The sequence below is a fragment of the Convolutriloba macropyga genome, chromosome 2, assembly GCF_964194025.1.
Source record: "Convolutriloba macropyga chromosome 2, txConMacr16.3, whole genome shotgun sequence".
NCBI classification, from domain to species: Eukaryota; Metazoa; Xenacoelomorpha; order Acoela; family Convolutidae; genus Convolutriloba; species Convolutriloba macropyga.
The window spans coordinates 38,721,054-38,743,933 of NC_134469.1; the positions used below are offsets into that span (position 1 = coordinate 38,721,054).

At 35.3% G+C, this 22,880-nt stretch overlaps 1 protein-coding gene across 2 annotated transcripts in view; it reads left to right on the forward strand.

The window, feature by feature from the left end:
- Positions 1–22,880, forward strand: part of LOC142358648 (ADP-ribosylation factor-binding protein GGA2-like) — a 183,816-nt gene that overhangs the window by 135,734 nt on the left and 25,202 nt on the right. For both annotated transcript variants that reach the window (XM_075410114.1, XM_075410115.1), the window contains exon 13: positions 7,399–7,796. In XM_075410114.1, the coding sequence (XP_075266229.1) occupies positions 7,399–7,796 (398 nt within the window). The remainder of the gene's footprint in view (positions 1–7,398; positions 7,797–22,880) is intronic.

The following is a 22,880-nucleotide window of genomic DNA, read 5'->3' on the forward strand; positions in this document are numbered from 1 at the left end:
GGTCACTTCAATAGCAACTGTTCGATAGAGCAAGAAAGTAGATTGGCTCTTAGAGCCGTTCAGCTTAATAGTCTGCAATTTTGCTATTCACAGAAACTGTTTTGGAGACTTATACTTATGGTGCGAAGGGTGGTTCTTAGAGGTTCACATCCATCCCATCCCCCGCCAATCCCTAACCCTGCACCTCGTGCAGCCAAAAACTCCCTCCCACCGTTGCCCCTTGTTGCCCCCACCCCATCAGACCCCCCCCCCCGCTGCGCTCCCTCACGCCCTTCAATTAAGCTAAATCTAGCCTCACTATACCTTGGCTAGCTACTGAGGAAGCCAACCGGTCGCCGGTTTTTCGAGAGCAATTCGCCCGACATTAGTGGTTGTTTTCTTAATGCGCTTTATCGATTTCTAGTCGAACCCGTCTAGATCTGAAAAATTATTCGTGTCAGCTCACGTTTACGTAAAAGATAGGTCTAAAACGCTGATTTACTTGAAATCAGGTTGGCTCACCTAGAAACTCTTTAAGTAAATCAGCGTTTTAGATCTATCTATTACATAAACGTGAGCTGACACGAATAATTTTTCAGATCTAGACGGGTTCGACTAGAAGTCGATAAAGCGCATTAAGAAAACATAACCACTAATGTCGGGCGAATTGCTTTCGAACAACCGGCGACCGGTTGGCTTCCTCAGTAGCTAGCCACGGTATAGTGAGGCTAGATTTAGCTTAATTGAAGGGCGTGAGGGAGCGCAGGGGGGTGGGGGGGGGGGGTTCTGATGGGGTTGGGGCAACGGTGGGAGGGCGGTTTTGGCTGCACGGGGTGCAAGGTTAGGGATTGGTGGAGCATGGGATGGAGGTGAACCTCTAAGAACCACCCTTCGATAACATTCAATATTATATGCACTCCTTATAGAAGCAATGACGATCTAAAAATTTTTGTGGAATGTACGCGAAATTCATATGTATCAGTTGTTTGTCTTCTGGTTACTAAATTTTGACAGCAAACTGTTCTCTTTCTGTAGATAATTGATTGCTCTCAAACGAAGTTTCGGGCAATTATATTAGTCCTGTGGTTTTAATAATTGTTTTTACGTCTGCGAAATTTTTTTGGCGGACCCTTTTGATTTTTTCCTCAAAATGGGTCAAATAGGTAGTGTCCGGAGGTCATTATTGTCTGTTAAAGCCTGACGCTTTGCCATTCTCTAAGAATGCGATTCACCAGGAGGAGACAATTTTTAAGGTGACATTTGCATGGTGTAAAGGGCAAATAATCTTAAATGTTTGACCACCTCGGTCATCGCAACCCCACTCAATCCCCCTTACCTCAACAGACACCCCCAGTCCGCTCTCCTCCACCTGGTGGTTTTGGCCCCCTCTCGCCCCGCCTTCCAACCCTAGCCCCCATCACTTGGCCCCCCACTCAGTTAACCATCGCACTCTGCTTACCCACCTCCAATACTAGCATCTGTAAGCCCCAGCTGATTAATAGCAAAGTGAATCGCTCGCCGGACGTTTAAGAGTGATTTGGCCGATGCTCGTCGGAAATTATGTTAAGCTACTGGAAACTGTAGAGTTAAAAGTTCCCCGAATGAGGGTTTGTTAGTCACTCCTGATAATGAACGAACTGATGTAATGATAGCTTGATTTAACCTGCGTGGATTAGGAACTCATCGAAAAAACTAAGCCCGCAAAGCGCATTTTTAATGTTAGCCCCATGTTCTTCACGATCATTCACTTGGTCAATTTCAGAATTGAAGTTTTTTTTTGGCTACTTTATGGGCGTAAAATTGTATGTTCCGACACCATTTATTGGTGGAAGAACATGAAGCTCAATTGTTTATTTTTGTTACTTTTGACCGTTTGATCTGTTTATCGTAGAGAGTTAATGGTAGTATCACTAAAAAGCCCTTAATGAGTAGAATATGTAGAACAGATGTTCTCAAGCCTTGTCTTTTTAGAGGAATGATCGGAGTTTAAAGTTTGGTGAATATTGCAAGATTCTCACTGCTTTTGTTCAGTTTATGTGACACTTTTTGCTCAAACATTTTTTATTTGCTCTCAAAGGAAGTTTGTGGAAATTAAATTAATCCTGTGGTCCTTTTAATTGCTCTCAAGCAAAGTTAATAGCAATTATATTTGTCCTGTTGGTCTTTCGCTCGAGCAATTTTTTGTCTGACCCATTTGACTTTTCGTCCTTAAAAACGGGATAAACAGGTAGCGCCCAGCTTGCATTAGGTGTCATTAGAGGCCCTTAACCGCCTTTATTATCAGTCCTTCAAGTGCTTAGTGTGGTGAGGCTACTGGGAAGGCCGTAGTTAAAGGTTAAAAGGGCATTCTTAGGATTTTTTGAGCCGAAAATGTTGCAATTTTTTGTGTTTTTCTTCGTTTTCAAATTTTTTGTTGGACCAGTCTAAAATTGAGGCTGGCTGAAGTAAGTGCTTTTTAAGACCTTTTTGAGAGCTATGTGTTTTGGTAATGCATACAAAAACACTCAAGTTTATACTAATTTCTTTTTTCAAGTTTTTAATAATGTTTGTCATTTTTCGAGTTTCTTCACCGCTAGGTTTCTAGAAATCTCCTATAGGTTTTGATTATAGGTTACTGCATGGTTTCTAGTCGTAATAGAAAGGTTTTCAACATTTTAACATCACGAAGTTTAGCTTTTTTTTTGACAAAATTTGCTTTTTTTAATTTTTTTTGACATTGTCATTATTCAGCTTTTTCCTTCCCCAGGGCACAGAAAAATTCCTTAAGGGTTTGATAATAAATTTTAGAAATTTTATTTGGCCATGGATTAGTATCTGTTTTAAATCAATAGCAATTGTTTTTTAAATCTTGCAATTTTTTAAGTGTTGAAAATTTTTACCATTATTTAGGTTTCCTTAGACTCACGAGCCAAGGAATCGCCTTTAGTGTTTGATAATAGGTTTTTGCATAATTTCTAGATGTAATGGAATGTTTTTCATCACGAATTTTAGCGTTTTTTATTTAAAAACTTGCAGTTTTTATTTTTTTTTGACATTTATTGTCATTACTCGGGTTATTCAGGGTTCAGAAAACCTCTTTTAGGATTGGATAATATTTTACTGAAATTTTTTTCGCCATGAAAAAGTTTTCAATTTTTAAAATCAGAAGTTTTAGCAGTTTAAAGTTGCATTTTCAAGTTTGAAATTTTGTCGCTTCTTAGGTTGCTCCAGCCTCACGGTCTAAGGAGCAGTCTTTAAGGTTTTATAAGAGCTTACTGCATAGTATGGAGATTTAATGGAATATTTTTCAAGATATCAACAACCCGATTTTAAGCATTTTTCAAAAAATTAATTTTTGCACTTTTTTCAAGATTTTTATGATTTTTTTTTGCTTTTTCCTTCACCCTTCGCCCAAAAACCTCCTCCAAGTTTTAATAATACGCTGCTGCATAGTTTCTAGAGTTTATGGAATGGTTATCAGTATTTTAATGATTCAATTTTTAGCAATTTTTTTGATAGATTTTGTATTTTTTCAAATTTTTGGAATTTTATCATGTTCCAACTTACTGGATCGTCTCTTTAGACAATGAGATGGTTCTGAAGATAATAATATCACGATCTGTAGGAAGATTTTGTTAAAATTGTAAACTGTTTCTAAAAATTTTGAATATTTTTGTCCTTTGACTTTTATCAATCCTTACTGGCCAACGAAACGTTTTAAGTCTGGCAGGTGGGTTACATGACAGAACTCTGGAAACAAAAAATGGTTTTAAGCATTTTTCCACAGAAAAATCTGGAACTTTAAGATTTTCCCTTTTTCTATATGGTTTAATTACTAATAAGTCTAGAAAATACTTTCATTGCCAAGTAGAAAACTTGCCAACTAGAAAACTAGAAGTTGCAGAGTGGAATCTGATCATGGAAAATATCCCCTGCTCTCTCTCTCTCTGTTTCAGTCGGGGTTCCTTTCTTTCTCGTTCACGTTCTCGGTCACACTATCTGTTTCCTTAAAGTTTTTGTAGATGCCGCGCTTCAGCTGCTGTTATGTGGCGTGATTTCATCGTCAATTACCCTCATTAACGCTGAATTATAGCAGAAATGTGTAAACATAAATGACTTATTCTGCAATTTTTAGTAAATCCTTGTTAATTGCTCTCCAAAGAAGCTTGGACGCATTTGATTTCTCGTCCTCAGAAACGGGATAAAGAGGTAGCGCCCAGTGAACATCAAGTTCTAATAGAAGCTCTCAGCTTGCTACATTCCAAGTTTAAGATGCGCAGAAACTGTTTTGGCGACTTACACTTATGGTGTGAAGGGTGGTTCATAGAAATTGATCCCCCCACATCAGCCCTTCATTTCTTACCCCTGCACATCCTTCAGGCCGTAAGGGCCCCGTGCAGCCAATGATCCCCTCCCACCGTTGCCCCCCCCCCCACTGCTGCCCCCGCGCTGCGCTCACATCACGCCCCTTTAATTAATATAAAGCTTGCATCAGTAAACCCTGGCTAGCTACTGACAGAGCCAACCGCTCGCCGTCGTTCGAGAACAGTTCGCCCGACGTTAGTCGGTTATGTTATGCAATTTTTGCTTGGTTGATTTTTCGTGTGACCCATATTGGTTTTAGTCCTCAAAAAAGAGACAAGCCGCTAGCGCCGAGGGCATTAAGTGGCGGAGCAGGTCTCTAATATCCCTACTTGTCTAAGTATACGATTCACCAAAACTGTTTTTGATGATGATTTCATGCTGTGAAGGGCATCGTGAGAGTTTAACCCTCAGCATACTCAACCCCCATAAGGTCCCCGTGCACACTCCTCCAAGTGGCAATTTGGACACCGCTCTTCCGCAATCCTCCCAGCCCTACCCTCAATCGCTAACCCTCCTCCCCCCACTTAAGCCCCCAGCTGGGTACTGCCAAAGCCAAGTTCCCGCCTCGCCTGGAAAAAGAAATTCGCCTGAAATTAGTCTTTTATGTTTTAGTTTATACTGAATGCCCGTCGGAAGCCTCTAGATTATAAAAAGTACCCTAATTTGCCATCAAATCCGAAAACTGAGTAAGAGATTGAATGTTCTGTATACATAGATTTGAGCTTTTCAAGTAATGTAACAATTATGTAGATCTCAAAAACCATTAGTGTCAGCTAACGTTTACGTAATAGATGGATCTAAAACGCTGATTTATTGAAAGAGCTGCTAGGTGAGCCAACTTGATTTCAAGCATTTAACAATATATGCATTACTTCTCGAAGCAATGATCTAAATCTCATTTTAAGATATTACGGTAATTTCAATCAGTTGTAACTCTTCCTCTTGCTAATTTATAAAAAACGCATATTCTCTATCTTTTTAATTATTTGCTCTCAACCTAAGTTTGTAGCAATTATGTTACTCCCATGGTCTTTTTTATTTCGGTTTGTCGCCGGACCGATTTTGTGAGACCCATATGACTTCTCGTTTTCAAAAACGGGATAAACCTGTATTTTCAGGGCATTAAGGGCTCTTAGAGCCTGACGTTCTGCCTTGCTGGTGTCTAAGTATACCATTCAGCAAAACTGTTTTTGATAATAATTTCATGGTTTGAAGGGCATCTGGAGAGTTTAATCCTCCCCTCAACACTTTCGCCGCCCCCCAAGGCCCGTGCACACTCCTGAAAGTGACAATCTGGACCCCGCTCTTGCGCACTACCCTCAATCGCTTGACATGGGCCCCGCTTAAGTCACAGCTGGGACTGCCAAAGCCGAGTTCTCGCCGCTCGTTTGATAGCAATTCGCTTGACATCGGTCTTTTATGCTTTTATAGATTAAACGGAACTCCCGGAGGAAGCCTCTAGATGATAAAAAAGCAAGTTAATTTGCTGTCAAAACCGAAATATGAGCAAATGCTTGAATGTTTTGTATACATTTGAGCTTCTTAAATAATATAAAAAATTATGTAGATCAGAAAAAGAATTAGTGTCAGCTAACGTTTACGTAATAGATAGATCTAAAACGCTGATTTTTTGAAAGAGCTGCTAGGTGAGCCAACTTGATTTCAAGCATTTAACAATATAAGCACTGCTTCTGGAAGCAATGATCTAAAATTTATTTTGAGATATTACGGTAAGTTTATATGTATTATTTTTAAATCTTCCTCTTGCTAATTTTTAAAAGCAGTATATTCTCTATCTCTTTAATTATTTGCTCTCAACCAAAGTTTGTAGCCATTATGTTAGTCCTAGGGTCTTTTTTAATTCGGTTTGTCGCTTGATGAGTTTATGAGACCCATTTGACTTTTCGTTTTCAAAAACGGGATAAATATGTATTGTCAGGAGGGCATTAAGGGCTCTTGGAGACTGACGCTCTGCCATTTTCTCAGAATGCAATTCACCAAAATCCTGATATTGAACTGATATGATGATAGCATGATATGATCTGCATAGATTGGGAACTCATCGAGAGAATTAAATCCTCAAAGCGCATTTTAAATTGGAACCCGATGTTCTTCAGGATCATTTTCATAGTCATTCTGTGATTTTTAATAGGCATTTTGGGTTTTGGGTGTTCTTCGTTTTTTGTTCTTAATACAACAGGTTTCATTTTTGTTAAACAAGCGACCTCGCCAGCCGTCTCATGTGTTATTTTTCATCTGGCTTAGCGTTCCCAATTTATAGCTGATGTCATTACTATGCGACACTTCATATGGGGAATTTTATTTTATTTTGTGAATCTTGCCTTCTTTTGTTTTTCTATGCATTGATGTTTTTGGGAATTCGTCGTTTATTGGAATAAAAAAACGAGTTTGTTAAGGGTGTTGATATATTGTTACGTATTACTATAACGGCACTAATTTTAAACATTTGACATTTGTCCATTTTTTGCCAATTTTTATTATTGTATCTGTTCTGAGAACATGTAATGTGTTTTTCATCAATATGTTGTAATTGGCATTTGATATTTTTAACAACACTAGTTTTTGAAGAAATTGCTTCTGTTTATTTTCTGGTATGTAGGTTCAGTTGGTTTCTTGAAAATTGAAGGCTGCTCTTACCGTAAAAGTTTTATTATTCAAGTCATTGGCCAGTTCTTTTTTATGGATTGACTGAGACATGGACTGACTGACTTATAGACAGAATGAGAAATCAGAGTTTCATATTTTGTTTGGCAAAATTTGGTCTTTTGATGAAATTGCTTTTCTGTTTGAGAAATTGCGTCGGCATTATTTCTTTTCTCTTGCCAAATGTTTTGCCCAGTTCAAATTTTGTCAATGCTAGTGAACAATAAATAACCTCACTTGTGTAGATGTTTGTCCATATTTGACGATCCATTAACCCTTGAGGAAACATTGCTCTGTTTTATACAAAATTTTTCCATCTCTACTTAATTTGCGAACGGACATTACCGAGCCTCCTTGTTCTAGTAACTTTCTTTTTTTTGTTACTTGAAGGTGCATTTCCGATTGTTTTAGGTCGCTGGCTTGTCCACATCACCTTTCAATTCTGTAACGGTTTCAAGCAATGATCTAATTGGGCACACAAATCCCTTTGCAATACCCACCATGAACAACACTTCGACCATTGGGCTAACATCCCACTCTTCACCTCAACACAGACTGGGTACGACACCTGGTGGTGCTGGCCCTCCGCCACTGCCAAACAGACCTAATAACCATTCCAGTGGTATTACCCCGGATCTCTCTAAGAATATGTCGAAGCGCACACCCCAAGGCATGTCGAAGAGTGGGAGCATGGGAGCCGGAGGAGCTGGTGGCACTTTTGGGGAGCTGGACTCTCTAGCAAAGAACTGGCTATCAGGAGGTGCTGCCGGAGATAGAACAGAGGAATTAACAACTGTGTCTATAGAAACGTAAGTTACAAAGTTCGGCCTTTCCTCGTTGGGTTGTTAATAGCCGCGTCCTCAATTCCAGGCGGCTATTATAGCGCTCCTAATTACAATTCAAATAATTTGAATTGTATTGGGGCGCTGTGTTTTTTTACGACTCGAAGAGTATTGGAGAAGTCCTTTTTTTTAATCAATTTTTGGAGTGAATTTTGAAGCGGGAAATGAAACGCGTGAAATAATTTGGAGTGATTTTGGTGCTGAACAAAAGTGAAGAGTGGAGCGAAAAGAGAGTGGTTTTTGTTCACACCGCTGTTTTTGAGAGAGCGAGAAATTGATGTGTGAAAAATTTTTTTTCTAAGCGAGCGAATTTTTTTTGTTCACGTGCGGCTTTTAAAAGCAGTTTTTTGCAACTTTTGATGGTTATGAGGTTTGATTAAGATATTGTTTTAGTTTTAGGTTTGTGTTGATAGGAATTGAAGGTTTCAAGTAGTTAATTTGATTTTTAATGCTAATTTGGAGGTTTTTGATCAGTTTTGCTGATTTTTAGACGAAATTTAATGATTTTTTACCTGTTTTTTTGTTTTAGTGGGATTTGAATAGAAGTTTGTTACTTAAGGAATTGTCAGATACCAATTGACTAACGTTTTGTTGGTATAAATCTTTTCTAAGGAAGAATGACCGAAAAATTGAGAAATTTTAAACCATTTTTCCTTTTTTTGCAGTTTTTCTTTCTTTTTAAATCTTACACAAGTGTCTTACCCACCCTATTAAAACTTGCCCATTGTTTTGCGAGTTTTTCATTGCTCTAATTGCAAAAAAAACCTTATTCGGCTTTATGTTTCCTTGTACTATTAATTTTTTATAGTTTTATTTATTTTTTATACTCATTTATTTTAGTTTTTTTGTTGAATTTGTTTTTGAATGCCGTTTAATTTTTATTGCATTTGTGGAGGATTAGGGTTCATAATAGTTGTTCTAGTTGTTTTTTAATAAGTTTGGGCAATTTTGGATATGAATCATTTTTTTGTTGAGAAAATCTTTGAACTATTTTTCTTAATTTTTTTCTTTGCAGTTTTTCGGGTTTTTTTCTGTTTTTTGAGGCAAGTTTCTTAGACTGTTATGACTTGTCTATTGTTTTGCGATCATCTGGATGCCCTATGGGCTGAAAAGAATTTTTCTTTGGATTTATATGCTTTTGTAATATTAAGAAGCTTACTAACTTTTTTCAGTTTTTTAGTGCAAGTTGTTTTTAAGAGCTTTTTGTCATAATTTCGCCTCAAGTGTTTTTGAAACATTCACTTAAGTGGTTTTATTAAGTACTAGTTGTTTTGATGAAGTAATTTTGGCAGAGATAGTTATTTTGGGATCTCAAGTTACGACAAAATTTGATCAGATTTTTTATCATATTTTAGCAGATTTGTTTTTTTTTGTTTTTACTTTTTTGTTTTATGGTTTGGTTTCGAGGAAATCATAAATTGGTGGAGGCAATCTTTTTCTGATGAGTAATTGGATTGCGGTTAAATAGATTTTCACTTCGAGTCGTTTCCGGAATTCTTCCGGCTATGTTTTTTTAAGATGTGTTCACACATTTTTCAATGACTGATCTGTCAAAACGGATAAACAGGTAAAGCCCATTGGGCCTCAAGTTTCATTAGAGGCCCAAAGTGGACGTTAGTAGTCCTTCAAGTGCTTAGAGTATTGCAGCTGCTGGGATGGCCTCAATTCAAGGTTAAAAGGTCATTTTCAGTAGTTTTTTCGGCCAAATTTTTCACGTTTTTTTTATTTAAGTTTTTTGCTTGATTAGTCTGAGGTTGAAGTTTTTAAAAGTTGGTGAAGGCCTTTTGCGGGACAAAAGTACTTGTTATGACCATTTTATGAGCTATATGTTTTGGTACTACAAACACAAACACACAAAATGATACTAGTTTGTGCATTTTTTTTCAAGTTTTTTGAAAATGTTTGTCAGTTGTGTTTTTCCTGCTTCAGGGGACAGGGAATCTCCTTTAGGGTTTGATAATAGGGCAATGTTTAGTTTCTAGTAATAATGGAGTGGTTTTCAACATTTTAATGTCTCGAATTTTAGCATTTTTCAAAATAAAATCTGCAATTTTTTTGAGGTTTCCTAAAGTTTTCGTCAATTTTTGATTTTTTTTTTGCATTCTCAAGTGCCAGGAAACCTCTTCCAAGGTCTGAGAAAAGTTACTGCATAGTTGTTAGTTTCAATGGATTTGTTTTCAACAATTTAAACTTTCGAATTTTGAAAAACTTTTTAATTTTTTTTCAAAACTTTTGTCTTTTCTTCATTTTTTCTTGCCTGAGTAGCCAGATAACCTCATACAGGGTTAGGTATTATGTTATCAAATAGTAGCTATTGGGTAATTGGATGGTTTTCTACATTTCAATAGAACGAATTTCTGTTTTTTGAAATTTGAAATTTTTTATCAAAATTTTTGCCTATCGGTATTTGAACCCATTAATTTTTTAAGTCTTGGAATTGGTTCACTGGATAGCCTCTAGAGACACTAGAATCATTTCTCAAGAAATGATTCTTAAGATGTTTATATCACGATTTTCAGCAACATTTCATTAAAATTTCAATTGATATCATTTTTAATTTTTGAAAATTTTCGAGTTAATCGATCATATAAGTATAAACATATTTTTGAAATAGGTATACTTAAAGGGATCAAATTTTGCCTTAGGGGTAAAAGCTTTAAAGTTTTTTGAATTATATATTTGTTTAGTTTGTTTGATTGTTTGTTTCTCAATTGTTTGAGAAATTTTTGTTTGTTTTGGCTGGCATCAATGGTTTGATCTGCTGGTTAGGTAGAGTTTTTCTAAGTATTTCAGGACTTGTCCTGCTATGTTTTTTTTTCGTCTAACAGATTTTTGTTTCGTCGTACCCTGACTTCTTGGAATTGACTTTTTCAATGACTTATCTCACTCAAAAAAATGACTTCTGAACTCACTTATGCAATTTTAAATTTTATGAACATTTGTTTGTTAAAGGTCAATAGTGTGCATCTAAGTAGTGCCAAACATATATGCCCTAATTCTTGATTATTGAAGTCTTGAGTTTTTGATTTCGAATTTTAATTTTGGTATCTCGGTTTGTGCCCCCAGTACGGTATGCGCCCCCCAGTTACAGAGCACGTGCCATTAAGTAGTAAGTCAATATGTAAAAAATATTGCACGTGCATCTGAGGGGTGCAAATAATATGCGCCCACGAAGCTGAGGGGGCACAAACGGAAATGATCCTAATTTTCAAAAGCCCTAGTAGGGCTTTCTCCTTATAGAGCTTATGTGTCTCATAGAAATGACAGTCCAAAGCCAACCCAAAAAGTCGAGTGGTCTATTAAAGGACTGGTGGCCGATCTGTCTATCTAATCTCTAGTTGTTTCAACTCATGGAAGGCCCTAAGCGTCTATCGCGGCTATTTTCCGGCAATCTGCCGGTTATGTTTTAATAGCCGGCTATTAAAGCGCTCCTTTTTTACAATTCAAAGACTTGAATTGTATTGGGGTTTTGTCTTTTTTCGACTCGAAGAGGAGTATTGGAGAACTCCTGTTTTTAAATCAATTTTATTGGAGTGATTTTTGAAGCGGTAAATCAAACGCGTGAAAAAATTTTGTCAGTTTTTGTTTTTCCTACTTCAGGAGCCAGGGAATCTCCTTTAAGGTTTGATAATAGGGCACTGTAAAGTTTCTAGTAATAATGGAGTGGTTTTCAACATTTTAATGTCTCGAATTTTAGCATTTTTTAAAATAAAATCTGAAATTTTTTTGAGGTTTCCTAAAGTTTTTGTCAATTTTTGATTTTTGTCCATTCTCAAGTGCCAGGAAACCTATTCCAAGGTCTGAAAAAATTTACTGCATAGTTGTTTGTTTCAATGGATTTGTTTTCAACAATTTAACTTTTCGAATTTTGAAAATTTTTTGATAAAACTTGCAAGTTTTTTTTAATTTTTTTTTTCAAAAGTTTTGTCTTAAGTTTTTCTTGCCTGAGTAGCCAGATAACCTCATACAGGGTTTGATATTATGTTATTAAATAGTAGCTATTGGCTAATTGGATGGTTTTCTACATTTCAATAAAACGAATTTCTGTTTTTTGAAATTTGAAATTTTTTATCAAAATTATTGCCTATCGGTCGTTGAACCAATTAATTTTTTAAGTCTTGGAATTGGTTCACTGGATAGCCTCTAGAGACACTAGAATCATTTCTTAAGAAATGATTCTTAAGATATCAATATCACGATTTTCAGCAACATTTCATTAAAATTTCAATTGATATCTTTTTTTTATAATTTTGGAAAATTTTCGAGCTAATCGATCTTTAAGGGCCAATGAGTTTTTTCAGGCCTTGCTGATATAATACTGCACCAATTTAAGGAAAATTTGGTTATAAACATGTTTTTGAAATAGGTATAGTTAAAGGGATCAAATTTTGCCTTAGGGGTAAAAGCTTCAAAGTTTTATCAATGATTATATATTTGTTTAGTTTGTTTGATTGTTTGTTTCTCAATTTTTGAGAAAATTTTGTTTGTGTTTTGGCTGGCATCAATGATTTGATCTGCTGGTTAGGTAGAGTTTTTCTAAGTATTTCAGGAATTGTCCTGCTATGTTTTTTTTTCGTCTAACAGATTTTTGTTTCTTCGTACCCTGACTTCTTGGAATTGACTTTTTCGATGACTTATCTCACTCAAAAAAATGACTTCTGAACTCACTTATGCAACTTTAAATTTTATGAACATTTACTTGTTAAAGGTCAATAGTGTGCATCTAAGTAGTGCCAAACATATATGCCCTAATTCTTGATTATTAGAGTCTTGAGTTTTTGATTTCGAATATTAATTTTGGGATCTTCTCGGTTTGTGGCCTTAGTACGTTATGCGCCCCCCAGTTACAGAGCACGTGCCATTACGTAGAGCTTATGTGTCTCATAAAATTGACAGTCCAAAGCTAACCCAAAAAGTCTAGTGGTCTATTAATGGACTGGTGGTCGATCTGTCTATCTAATCTCTTTTAAGTGTCTCAACTCATGGAAGGCCCCAAGCGTCTATCGCCGCTATTTTCCAGCAATCTGCCGACTATGTTTTATTTTTTAATAGCAGGCTATTAAAGCGCTCCTTTTTTACAATTCAAAGAACTTGAATTGTATTGGGGTGCTGTCTTTTTTTCGACTCGAAGAGGAGTATTGGACAAGTCGTTTTTAAATCAATTTTATTGGAGTGATTTTTGAATCGGTAAATGAAACGCGTGAAATTTGGAGTGATTTTGGTGCTGAACAAAAGTGACGAATGGAGAGAAAAGAGAGTGGTTTTTGTTCATACCGCTGTTTTTGAGGGAGCCAGAAATTGAAGTGATAAAATTTTCCCTAAGACAGCGAAATTTTTCTGTTCACGTGCGGCTTTTAAAAGCAGTTTTTTTTGCAACTTTTGATGATTGAGGTTTGATTATGATATTTTATTAGATTGAGGCTTGTTTTGATAGGAATTGAAGGTTTCAAGTAGTTAATTTGGGTTTAAATCTAATTTGGAGGTTCTGATTTTTAGACGAAATTTAATGATTTTTGCGTGTTGTTTTTTGTTTTAATGTTTTAAGGGGGATTTGAATAGAAGCTTGTTACTAAAGAAGTATTGATATACCAATTTATTGAAGTTTTCTCGGTATAAATCATTTTTTCATAGGAAAATTGACAGGAAAATTGAGAAATTTTAAACCATTTTTCTTCTTTTTTTTTGCTGTTCTTTTTTGATCTTTGAGTTTTTCATTGCTCTAATTGCAAGGGAACTTTATTCGGCTTTATGTTTCCTTGTACTATTAAAAAACTCATTAAGTTTTTCTCTTTTTTGTTCAATTTGTTTTCATTTTTTTGTGGCATTTGTGGAGGTTCAGGGTTAACAAAAGTTGCTCTAGTTGTTTAGTCATAAGTATGGGCAATTTTCTTCTTTGAGTCGTTTTCTTAATTCTTCCGGCTCTGTTTTAAGTTCTGTTCACACATTTTCATGGGTTTTCAAGTCAAATTGGAGTGGTGATTTTGGTCACGCCGAAACAGGAAATGGCGCGAAAAAGCGAGTGGTTTTGCGGCGTGAAATTTTTAAGCTCTAATTTTAAAGTAGAATGAAAAAACGGCGTTTGAACTAAATTTCGCTTTCTCGCTAGTGGTTTTTTTGTTCACATGCGGCAATTTTACTTTGATTTTTTGGATAGCTTTTTTCGAATTCTTGGAAAGGGTTTTTTTCTAAATGGTTTTCCCAATCCATTCATAGTTCATTTTAGGCCTAGTTTTTTTTTGTTTCAATCAATATTCCATATGGCTAGTGGTTTTTTTGTTCACATGCGGAATTTTGACATTTTGATTAAGTTTTTTTTGGAAATTGTTTTCCCAATTTGTTCTTAATCCGTTCTAGGTCTAGTTTTTGTTTAGTCAATGAAAATTCTTTGATTTTTTGTCAGGACTTGTCCTGCTAAGTTTTTTTCCGCGAATAAAATTTTTTTGCTTTATCTTAGTTCACAGCTTGTTCAACATTTTGCGTGAAATCTTTTTGACTTCTCTAGGTTAGTTTCACTCTTCTCTCATTCTGCTAAAAAAATGTTTTTAGACAGCAGTTGCCCAGCAAAGCAATTCAAAATGAACAGAGTCACTATCAAAAAACGAAAGCAGAAATAGAAACGGGATAAACCCATAAAGCCCAATTTTAGATGCCCGTTACTCGAACTTTGTTCTTAGTTACCATGTCTAATGCTTATTGGTTTTGATTCTAGACCCTGTGTGGTCTCAGTACGAAACAGTAGTATGTTCAGCTCCAAAATGACATCAAAATGTTTCGTGCATTAAAATTGTTTGTACAAAAGTCAATTTTTCATTAGTTTTTTCTCTTCCTCCAATCCCAATATTGGTTAGGGGAATCAACATTCGCTATTTTCCTGCAATCTGCCAGGTATATTAATTAATAGCCCCCGTCGGCCTCTCAACGGCTATTTTTTAGGCGCTCTCTTTATTTACAGTTCAGAGAATTTGAATTCAAGATCTGTTCACACATGTTTTTTTAGTCAAGTTGTAGTGATTTTGATCACACCGAACCGGGAAGTGGAGAGAAAAAGCGATGGTTTGCGGCGTGAAATTTTTTGCTCTAATTTTAAATTATAGTAAAAAAACTGTTTGAACAAAAATTTGCTTTCTCGCTAGTGGTTTTTTGTTTACATGCGGCAATACCACTTTAATTTTTTGGATAGGATTTTTCGATTTTTTGGACAGGGTTTTATACTAAATTGTTTTCCCCAATTCATTCATAGGTAATTTTAAGCCTAATTTTTTGTTTCATCCAATTTTCCATATCGCGAGAGGTTTTTTTGGTTCGCATGCGGCATTTTGACATTGATTCTTTGTTTGAGTTATTTATCTGTTTTTTTTTTAAAAAATGGTTTTCTGAATTCACTCATAGTCCGTTCTAGGTCTAGTTTTTCTTGAGTCAATGAAAATTCTTCGAATTGTAGGCCAGGACATGTCCTCAATGTTTTTTTATTTCGTCGCGATTTTTGTTACGACCATATGACGTCACAACCACTTCAAATCTGCCTTTTGTTCATTCGTTCATGCAATTTCAACTGAATTGCGTGTGTGACGTCATTTATCGCTCACGTTTGACTGCTGATTTACTTCACTCTCCTTCAACTGAATGGATTGTAAATTTTTTCACGCATTGAAGCACGCAATGTGGTGAGTGCGGTCATTGTCAAAAGACGGGATTAACCAATAAAGCCCGGTCATTAAGTCATTGAGAATTTGTTATCAAAAATTATTAAGAGTGTTTGCTAGCTGAAATTGGTATTAAGCTTATTAGCTTTCAGTTTTGAAGCTGAATTAAGTATAGCTTGAGAATCCAACTGAATCTGCACGCCGCTTTCAGTTAGAACACTTTTTGACACTATAGAAAGAAAAAAATCCGGTCAATGTATCTCATTTTTCTTTTTTGTTTTAATCCCAATGTGCATCAAGCGCGTCAACGGCAGCTATTTTCGGGCAATCTGCCGGCTAGGTTTCTAAGTTGGCATTGTTCTTAATTGAAAAATTGAGTATTTAGTTCTCAGTTATTTTTCGTTTTTTCTCAATACAACAGAATTCATCAAAATGTATACGAATTCCCGTCATTTTCTTTATAATTGTTAAGTTACTGAAGTACTCGTGAAAAAAATTTAGACTTTTTTCAGACTGTTGTTTTCACGCTTCAGACTCTGAATTTCGTGTGATGTATATTGCTTTCATTCATAATTGCGCGCGCCCGTTTTCGGTATTTTACTAATGAAGTTCAAAGTCATTAGTGGGTCGGATATTTTGCTGCTCATTTTTAATTGCTCTCAAACGAAGTTTGTAGCAATTATATTAGTCCTGTCGCTCTTTTTTATGCAATTTTTTTCTTGACCGATTTTTCGTCTGACGCTTTTGACTTTTCGTCCTCAAAAGCGGGATAAACAGGTAGCGCCCAGCGGGCATTAAGTGCTCTTAGAGCCTTTCAGCTCTGTTTGAGCTCAAACTGTTTTGGAGACTTATACTTATGGTGTGAAGGGCGGTTCTTAGAGGTTGAAGACACCCCAACTCCACTGTTGACCCCCCACCGCCGCTGTTGCCCCTCCCTCCCCTTCAGCCCCCAGTGCACCCCCTCACCCCCATAGCTACTGACGAACAACCGATCTCTCAGCCCTGGGTCTCTCTTTTGCGTTCTTTCAGCCCTGGGTGTCAAGGAACCTCCTATAGGGTTCTATAATAGGTTACTGTTTTGTTTCTAGTGGTATTGCAATTATTTCAACATTTTAACATCACGAATTTTTGCATTTTTTGACAAAACGTGCAAATTCTTTCATTTTTTTCACTTTTCATTGTTCACTTCTTTCTGGACGCAAGGGCTAGAAAACTTCCTTAGCGGTTTGATAATAAGTTACTGAAAAAAGTTATTGATTTGCCATGTGCAATATAAAACTTGCTTTTTTTTCAAACTTGAAATTTTTTGTCTTTTTAGGTTTCTCCAGTCTGAAGAGCCAGTGAACCTCCTGCAGGGTTTCGTAATATGTTACTGCATTGCTTCTAGTGGTAATAGAATGGTTTTCAGCGTTTTAACATCACGAGTTTTAGCAATTTTTTTGATAAAACTTGCATTTTTCAAATTTATAAAACTTATTGTCATTATTAAGTTTTCCGAGACCCAGGAAGTCTCCTATAGCGTTTTATAACAGGGTGCTAAATTTTTTTTATTGTCCATGGAATGGTTTTCCTTATTTTATTATCACAAATTTTAGCAAAATTTTTATAAAACTTGCTATTTTCAATTTTTTTTATGATATTTTTTTGTCATTTTTTAGGTTTCTCCGACCTCAAGGGCAAACGAACTTTCTGCAGTGTTTTATAATAGGTTGCTGCATAGCTTCTTGTGGTTATAGAAGGGTTTGTAATATTTTGACATCACGAATTTTAGCAATTTTTTGATGAAACTTTTTTTTGATCAATTTTTCTAAATTTTTTTGTCATTTTTTTAGGTTTCTCCAACCTGAAGGGCCAGCGAACCTCCTCGAGCGTTTGATTATTAATGCATATCTTCTGGATGTAGATTTTAATATCAACAATTTTTAAAAAAATGTTTGCAATTTTTTCATTATTTAATCTTTTTGAATTTTTTTATCATTTTTTCCGGCATCAGGGTCGTAGGGACCTCCTCCAAGGTTTGATAGTAAACTGCTTCATAGTTTCTAGAGTTAACGAAAAGGTTATCAATGTTTTAATGACTCCAGCTTTATCATTTTATTAGTAAAATTTTTTTTTAATTTTCGGAAAATTATTGTTCCAAGTTTATGGATCTTTATGAGCCAGTGAAACTATTTAAAGATTGGAATAGGGATACTGGATATTCTCTTGAGACAATGAAATGGTTTTGAAGATTTTAATATCTTGAATTTTAGCAGGATTTTGTTAAAATTTGCGGTTGTTTCACATTTTTCGAATATTTTTGTCCTTTTCTGAGTTTAATGATCATTACTGGTCAACGGGCAACGAAGCTTTTCAAGTCTTGCAGATGGGTTACTTGACATAACTTCAAAGACAAAAAATAGTTCTAAACATTTTCACTGCAAAATCTGGAAGCTTTTTTTTCAAATTTTGCAATATTTTGCAAATTTTTAAAATATCACTTTTTTATTTGATTTACTAACAAGGCTAGAAAACTAAGAGTTGCATAGTCGAATCAAGCTGAAGCTAGCCTCATTAAGCCGTGGCTAGCTACTGACGAAGCCAACGGCTCGCCGGTTGTTTGAGAGCAATTCTCCCGACGTTAGTCTGTTATGTTAAATCTATTTAGTGGACTCTGAAACTCTTAAATTTGAGCACCCTTCTTTTGTTCAATAGCCGCGTCATCTACATGGCTCCTATTTGGGAGCTCACATGCCAAAGAGTTATAGTTGAGGATATTGATCTACTCTAGGTTTTTTTTCAGTTCGACGTCGGCATCGATTTATCTTGCGACCACGTGATCAGTTCTGAGACACTTCTGTTCAATTACAGCAACTGCTGAGCAAATTGCATGAGAGACATAGTTGCTCTACGTTTGAGAGGGAGTATCAATTCATCTACGTGGTAGTTTCTATAACTGCGAAGCTGTAAACTGAGAGTAGCTATATTGGGTTATTCTTGGTTTACTACAAATCGAAAAACTCGTTCTATTCAAAGTTGTTACAAACCTGTTTCGCATTGTTTCAGCGCTCTTTTTATGGTCTGTTCACATCTTTCGATAATTAGTTGCTGGCGAACGAAGTTCGTAGCCGTTATTGCAATCGTCTTTCTTATTGAAAATTTTGCTTGACTGCTTTGATAACTTTTTTCTCGAATACTTTTGTTTTACCTTCTGATTGATTTGGTTGTTTTCAATAGGTGCAATCATCTTCTGAGTGGCCCTATTTTTACAATTGAAAGAATTTGAATGGTATTGTGGCGCTGTCTTTTTTCAAGATCTGTTAACACTTTTTGATATGATTAATAGCCGCCAAGCGATAGCGGCTATTATTGGGGAAATCGTGGTTTTTTTTACAATTCAAAGAATTTGAATTGTATTGGGGCGCTGTGTTTTTTTAAGATGTGTTCACACACTTTTCAATGACTTTGATCTTTCAAAACGGGATGAACAGGTAAAGCCCAGCGGGCATTAAGTTTCATTAGAGGCCCAAAGTGGGCTTTAGTAGTCCTTCAAGTGCTTAGAGTGGTGCAGCTGCTGGGTTGGCCTTAATTTAAGGTTAAAATGTCATTTTTAGGAGTTTTTGGGCTCAAAATAGTGCAATCTTTCCTGTTTTTTTGTGATTTAAGTTTTTTGTTTGGTTTTTCGTAGGTTGAAGTTTTTAAAAGTTGACGAAGGCCTTTTGCGAGATGAAATTACTTGTTATGACCGTTTTATGAGCTATATGTTTTGGTACTACAAACACACACGCAAAATGATATTAAATTTTGCAAATTTTTTGAATTTTTTTTATTTTTTGAGTTTTTCCAGCTTCAGGGGCCAGGGAGTTTCGTTTAAGGTTTGATAATAGGGCACTGCATAGTTTCTAGTAACAATGAATTGGTTTTCAACATTTTAATAATGTCTCGAATTTTAGCATTTTATTGGATAAAATCTGCAATTCTTTAAGGTTTCCTAAAGTTTTTGTCAATTTTTATTTTTTGTCAATTCTCAAGTGCCCGAAAAACTTTTCTACGGTCTGATAAAAATTTACTGCACGGTTGTTAGTTTCAAAGGATTTGTTTTCAACAATTTAACCTTTCGGTTTTTAAAAAATTACTGATAAAATTTGATGAGTTTTTCAAAGCATTAATCTGCTAGTCAGGTAAAGTACTTCTAAGTTTTTTATTCAATTCTTTCAATTGTATTTCAGGACTTTTCCTGCTATGTTTTTAATTCGTCTCCATCGATGATTCTTACAACCTGACTTCTTGGAACTGACTTTTTCAATGACTTCAGTGAATTATGCTTTGCAGGTAAAATTTGTGTACGTGACGTCATTTTTGCTTTTAGGTCAGTTGCGTGACTTACCTCACTAAAAAAATGACTTCCGAACTCACTTACTGAACTTTAAATTTTATGAACATGTACTAGTAAAAGGTCAATAGTGTTCATCTAAGTAGTGTCAAACTTATATGCACTAATTCGTGATTATTATTCTTGATTTTTGATTTCGAATATAAATTTCGAAAAAGCTCTTTTAGGGCGTTTTCCTTCCAGACCGTATGTGTCATAAAATTGGCGGTCCGAATCTAACCCGAAAAGTCTAATGGTCTATTAAAGGACTGTTGGTCGATCTGTTCATCTTATTTCTTTATGTTTCAATTCATGGAAGGTCACAAGCGTCTATCGCGGCTTTTTTCCGGCAATCTGCCGGCTATGTTTTTTGAAGTCAAATTAAAGTGATGATTTTGGTCATGCCGAAACAGAAAGTGAAGCGGAAAAGCGGGTGGTTTTATGGAACGATATTTTTTTCACTCTAATTTTAAAATAGAGTGCGAACGTGGTGTTTGAACAATAGTTTGTTTCTTCGCTAGTCGTTTTCTGTGGCAATTTGAGTATGATTTTTAATGTTTTCATCATTGTTTTGATCTGATTTTTTTTCGAAATGGTTTTACCAGTCCATTCTACGTCTAGTTAATAGCCGCCTCAACTTCTCAGCAGGCTATTATAGCGCTCCTAATTTTTTACAATAATTTGAATTATATTGGGCCGCTGTCTTTTTCGACTCGAATTGGAGTATTGGAGAAGTCTTTTTAATCAATTTTATTGGAGTGAATTTTGAAGTGGGAAATGAAACTGGTGAAAAACCTTGGAGTGATTTTGGTGCTGAACAAAAGTGAAGAGCGGAGCGAAAGGAGAGTGGTTTTTTGTTCACATCGCTCTTTTCTAGAGAGCGAAAATTGAGGTGTGAAAAAAAATGTAAGCGAGGCAAATTTTTTGTTCACGTTCGGCATTTGAAAGCAGTTTTAATTCTTTTTTAGTTAAGAGGTTTGGTTATGATTTTGGTTTTAAGTTTAGGCTGGTTTTGGTAGTGGTTTGAAGGTTTCTGGAAGTTTACATGAATTTTATGCTAATTCGGAAGTTTTTCCTGTATTTTGCTGATTTTTGGGCTAATTTTTGAGATTTTTGGACGATTGTTTTATTTTATTGCCTCAAATGGTTATTGAAAAGACCCCTATTACTTGGGAAGTTTTTTGATAACAAGTGGTAAATGTTTTGTGGATATTTTTTGTTGAAAAATATGACAAAAATTGGCGAAAATTGATTTTTTCTTTGGATTTATGTGTTTTTGTAATGTTAAAAAAGTTGACTTTTTCCAGTTTTTTTTTAAAAGTTGTTTGTAAGAGCTTATTTTTTCACGATTTGGCTTCAAGTATTTGAAAAGTAGTTTTAGTAACTACTATTTGTTTTGATGAAGTAAATTTGGCAGAGATAGCTATTTTGGGGTATCATTTTTTGACAAAATTTGATCAGATTTTTCATCATATTTTTACAGATATGATCTTTTTACTTTATTGTTTTATGGTTTTGTTTCAAGATAGTCCTAAATTAGTGAAGGCACGTTTTGTCTGATGAGTAGTTAAATGGCGTTTAAGTGGATTTCAACTTCGAGTCTTTTCCGGAATTATTCCGGCTGATTTTTTTAGATCTGTTCAGATTTTCGCATTTTTGAGGTCAAATTGGAGTAGTGATTTTGTTCACGCTGAAACAAGACGTTGCGCGAAAAAGCGAGTGGTTCTGCGGCGTGAATTTTTTATCTAATTTTAAATTATAGTGAGAAAGCGGTGTTTGATTAAAAACTCGCTTTCTGGCTAGTGGGTTTTTTGTTCACATGCGGCAATTTCAGTTTGATTTTTTCTGTTTTTTGTATTTTGGATCGGTTTTTTTTCTAAATGGTTTTCCCAATCCATTTCATACAATGAAACCTTTTTTGGAGATTTTTGTTGCTGATATTTTCTGCTTCAATAGTTCGTCGGAGAACTGAGCCAGCCTAACACCAAAACTCATTTTTTAAACTTCATTCGGAGTTTCTGATGATTTAGCGTTTACTCTGTGTCAAGTGACTTGATTAATAAAGTTCTTTGATAATTAATTTGGTAATTTGCATATCAGCAGATATTGTTCCTAATACTACTTCTTGCTCTTAAGATATCTGAGACAAACATGTGAATTGTTAGAGGTTATTTTCTAAATTTCCATGTCCTGATCTGTCAAACGACAGCGCGTAATGAAGCATAAATGGATATGTTACTGAAAATTTTGCTTTTTTGTTTCGATTTTTCTTAAATTTAAAAACTGATTGCTTTTGTGTCCTAGTTGAATTTGTGTTTTGCTCTTCTGTTGAGGTAGGTTTTTTTTATAGTTTTTCAATTTTCTTGTGGATTCATTCTATTGTTTCCGGCTGATAAACTTTAGTAGGAGAAATGTTTGCACAATGGGATTTTATGCATAAATTGTTGAGTTTGTGTTGTTTTTTCTCCAGATTTAAAAACTGATTGTTGTTTTTGTTTTCTTAGCGCTGGATTTCTGTTTTCGTGGATTTTTGACAATTTGTTCTGCTTGTAGTTTTATTCCATTGTTTTCGACTGGTGGCATTTAGCAGTGAAGGTAAGACATTGATACAGAAAAATTTTAAATTGCAGTGCTTTTTTTTGTCCTAAAATTTTTGAAAGTCTAAAGTCAATTTTGTTTGGTTTTTCCGCACGACAAAGTTTAAGGAACAGGGAGTTAACAATAGTGATAGATATCGTTTTATGTAGACCGCAAGTAGAGTCACTTGAACCCTCTCAATAAGTGTATTATTACGGCTGCCATTTTTTCCTTGCTTTAACGGATTTTGTTCTCATATGTGTTTAAAACACCGTGTCGTAGTTTCTTTTTTTTCATTCTTGTGGGTTTTTTCTATTGTTTTTGGCCGATGAATTTTCGTAGTAAAAATATTTGCACAATCGGTATTATTGCATAAGCTGTTGAGTTTCTGTTCTGTTTTTTTTCTCCAGATTTAAAAACTGATTTCTTTTGTTTCCTTCTCGCAGAATTTCTTTTTTTGTAGGTTTAGTTTTTTGACAA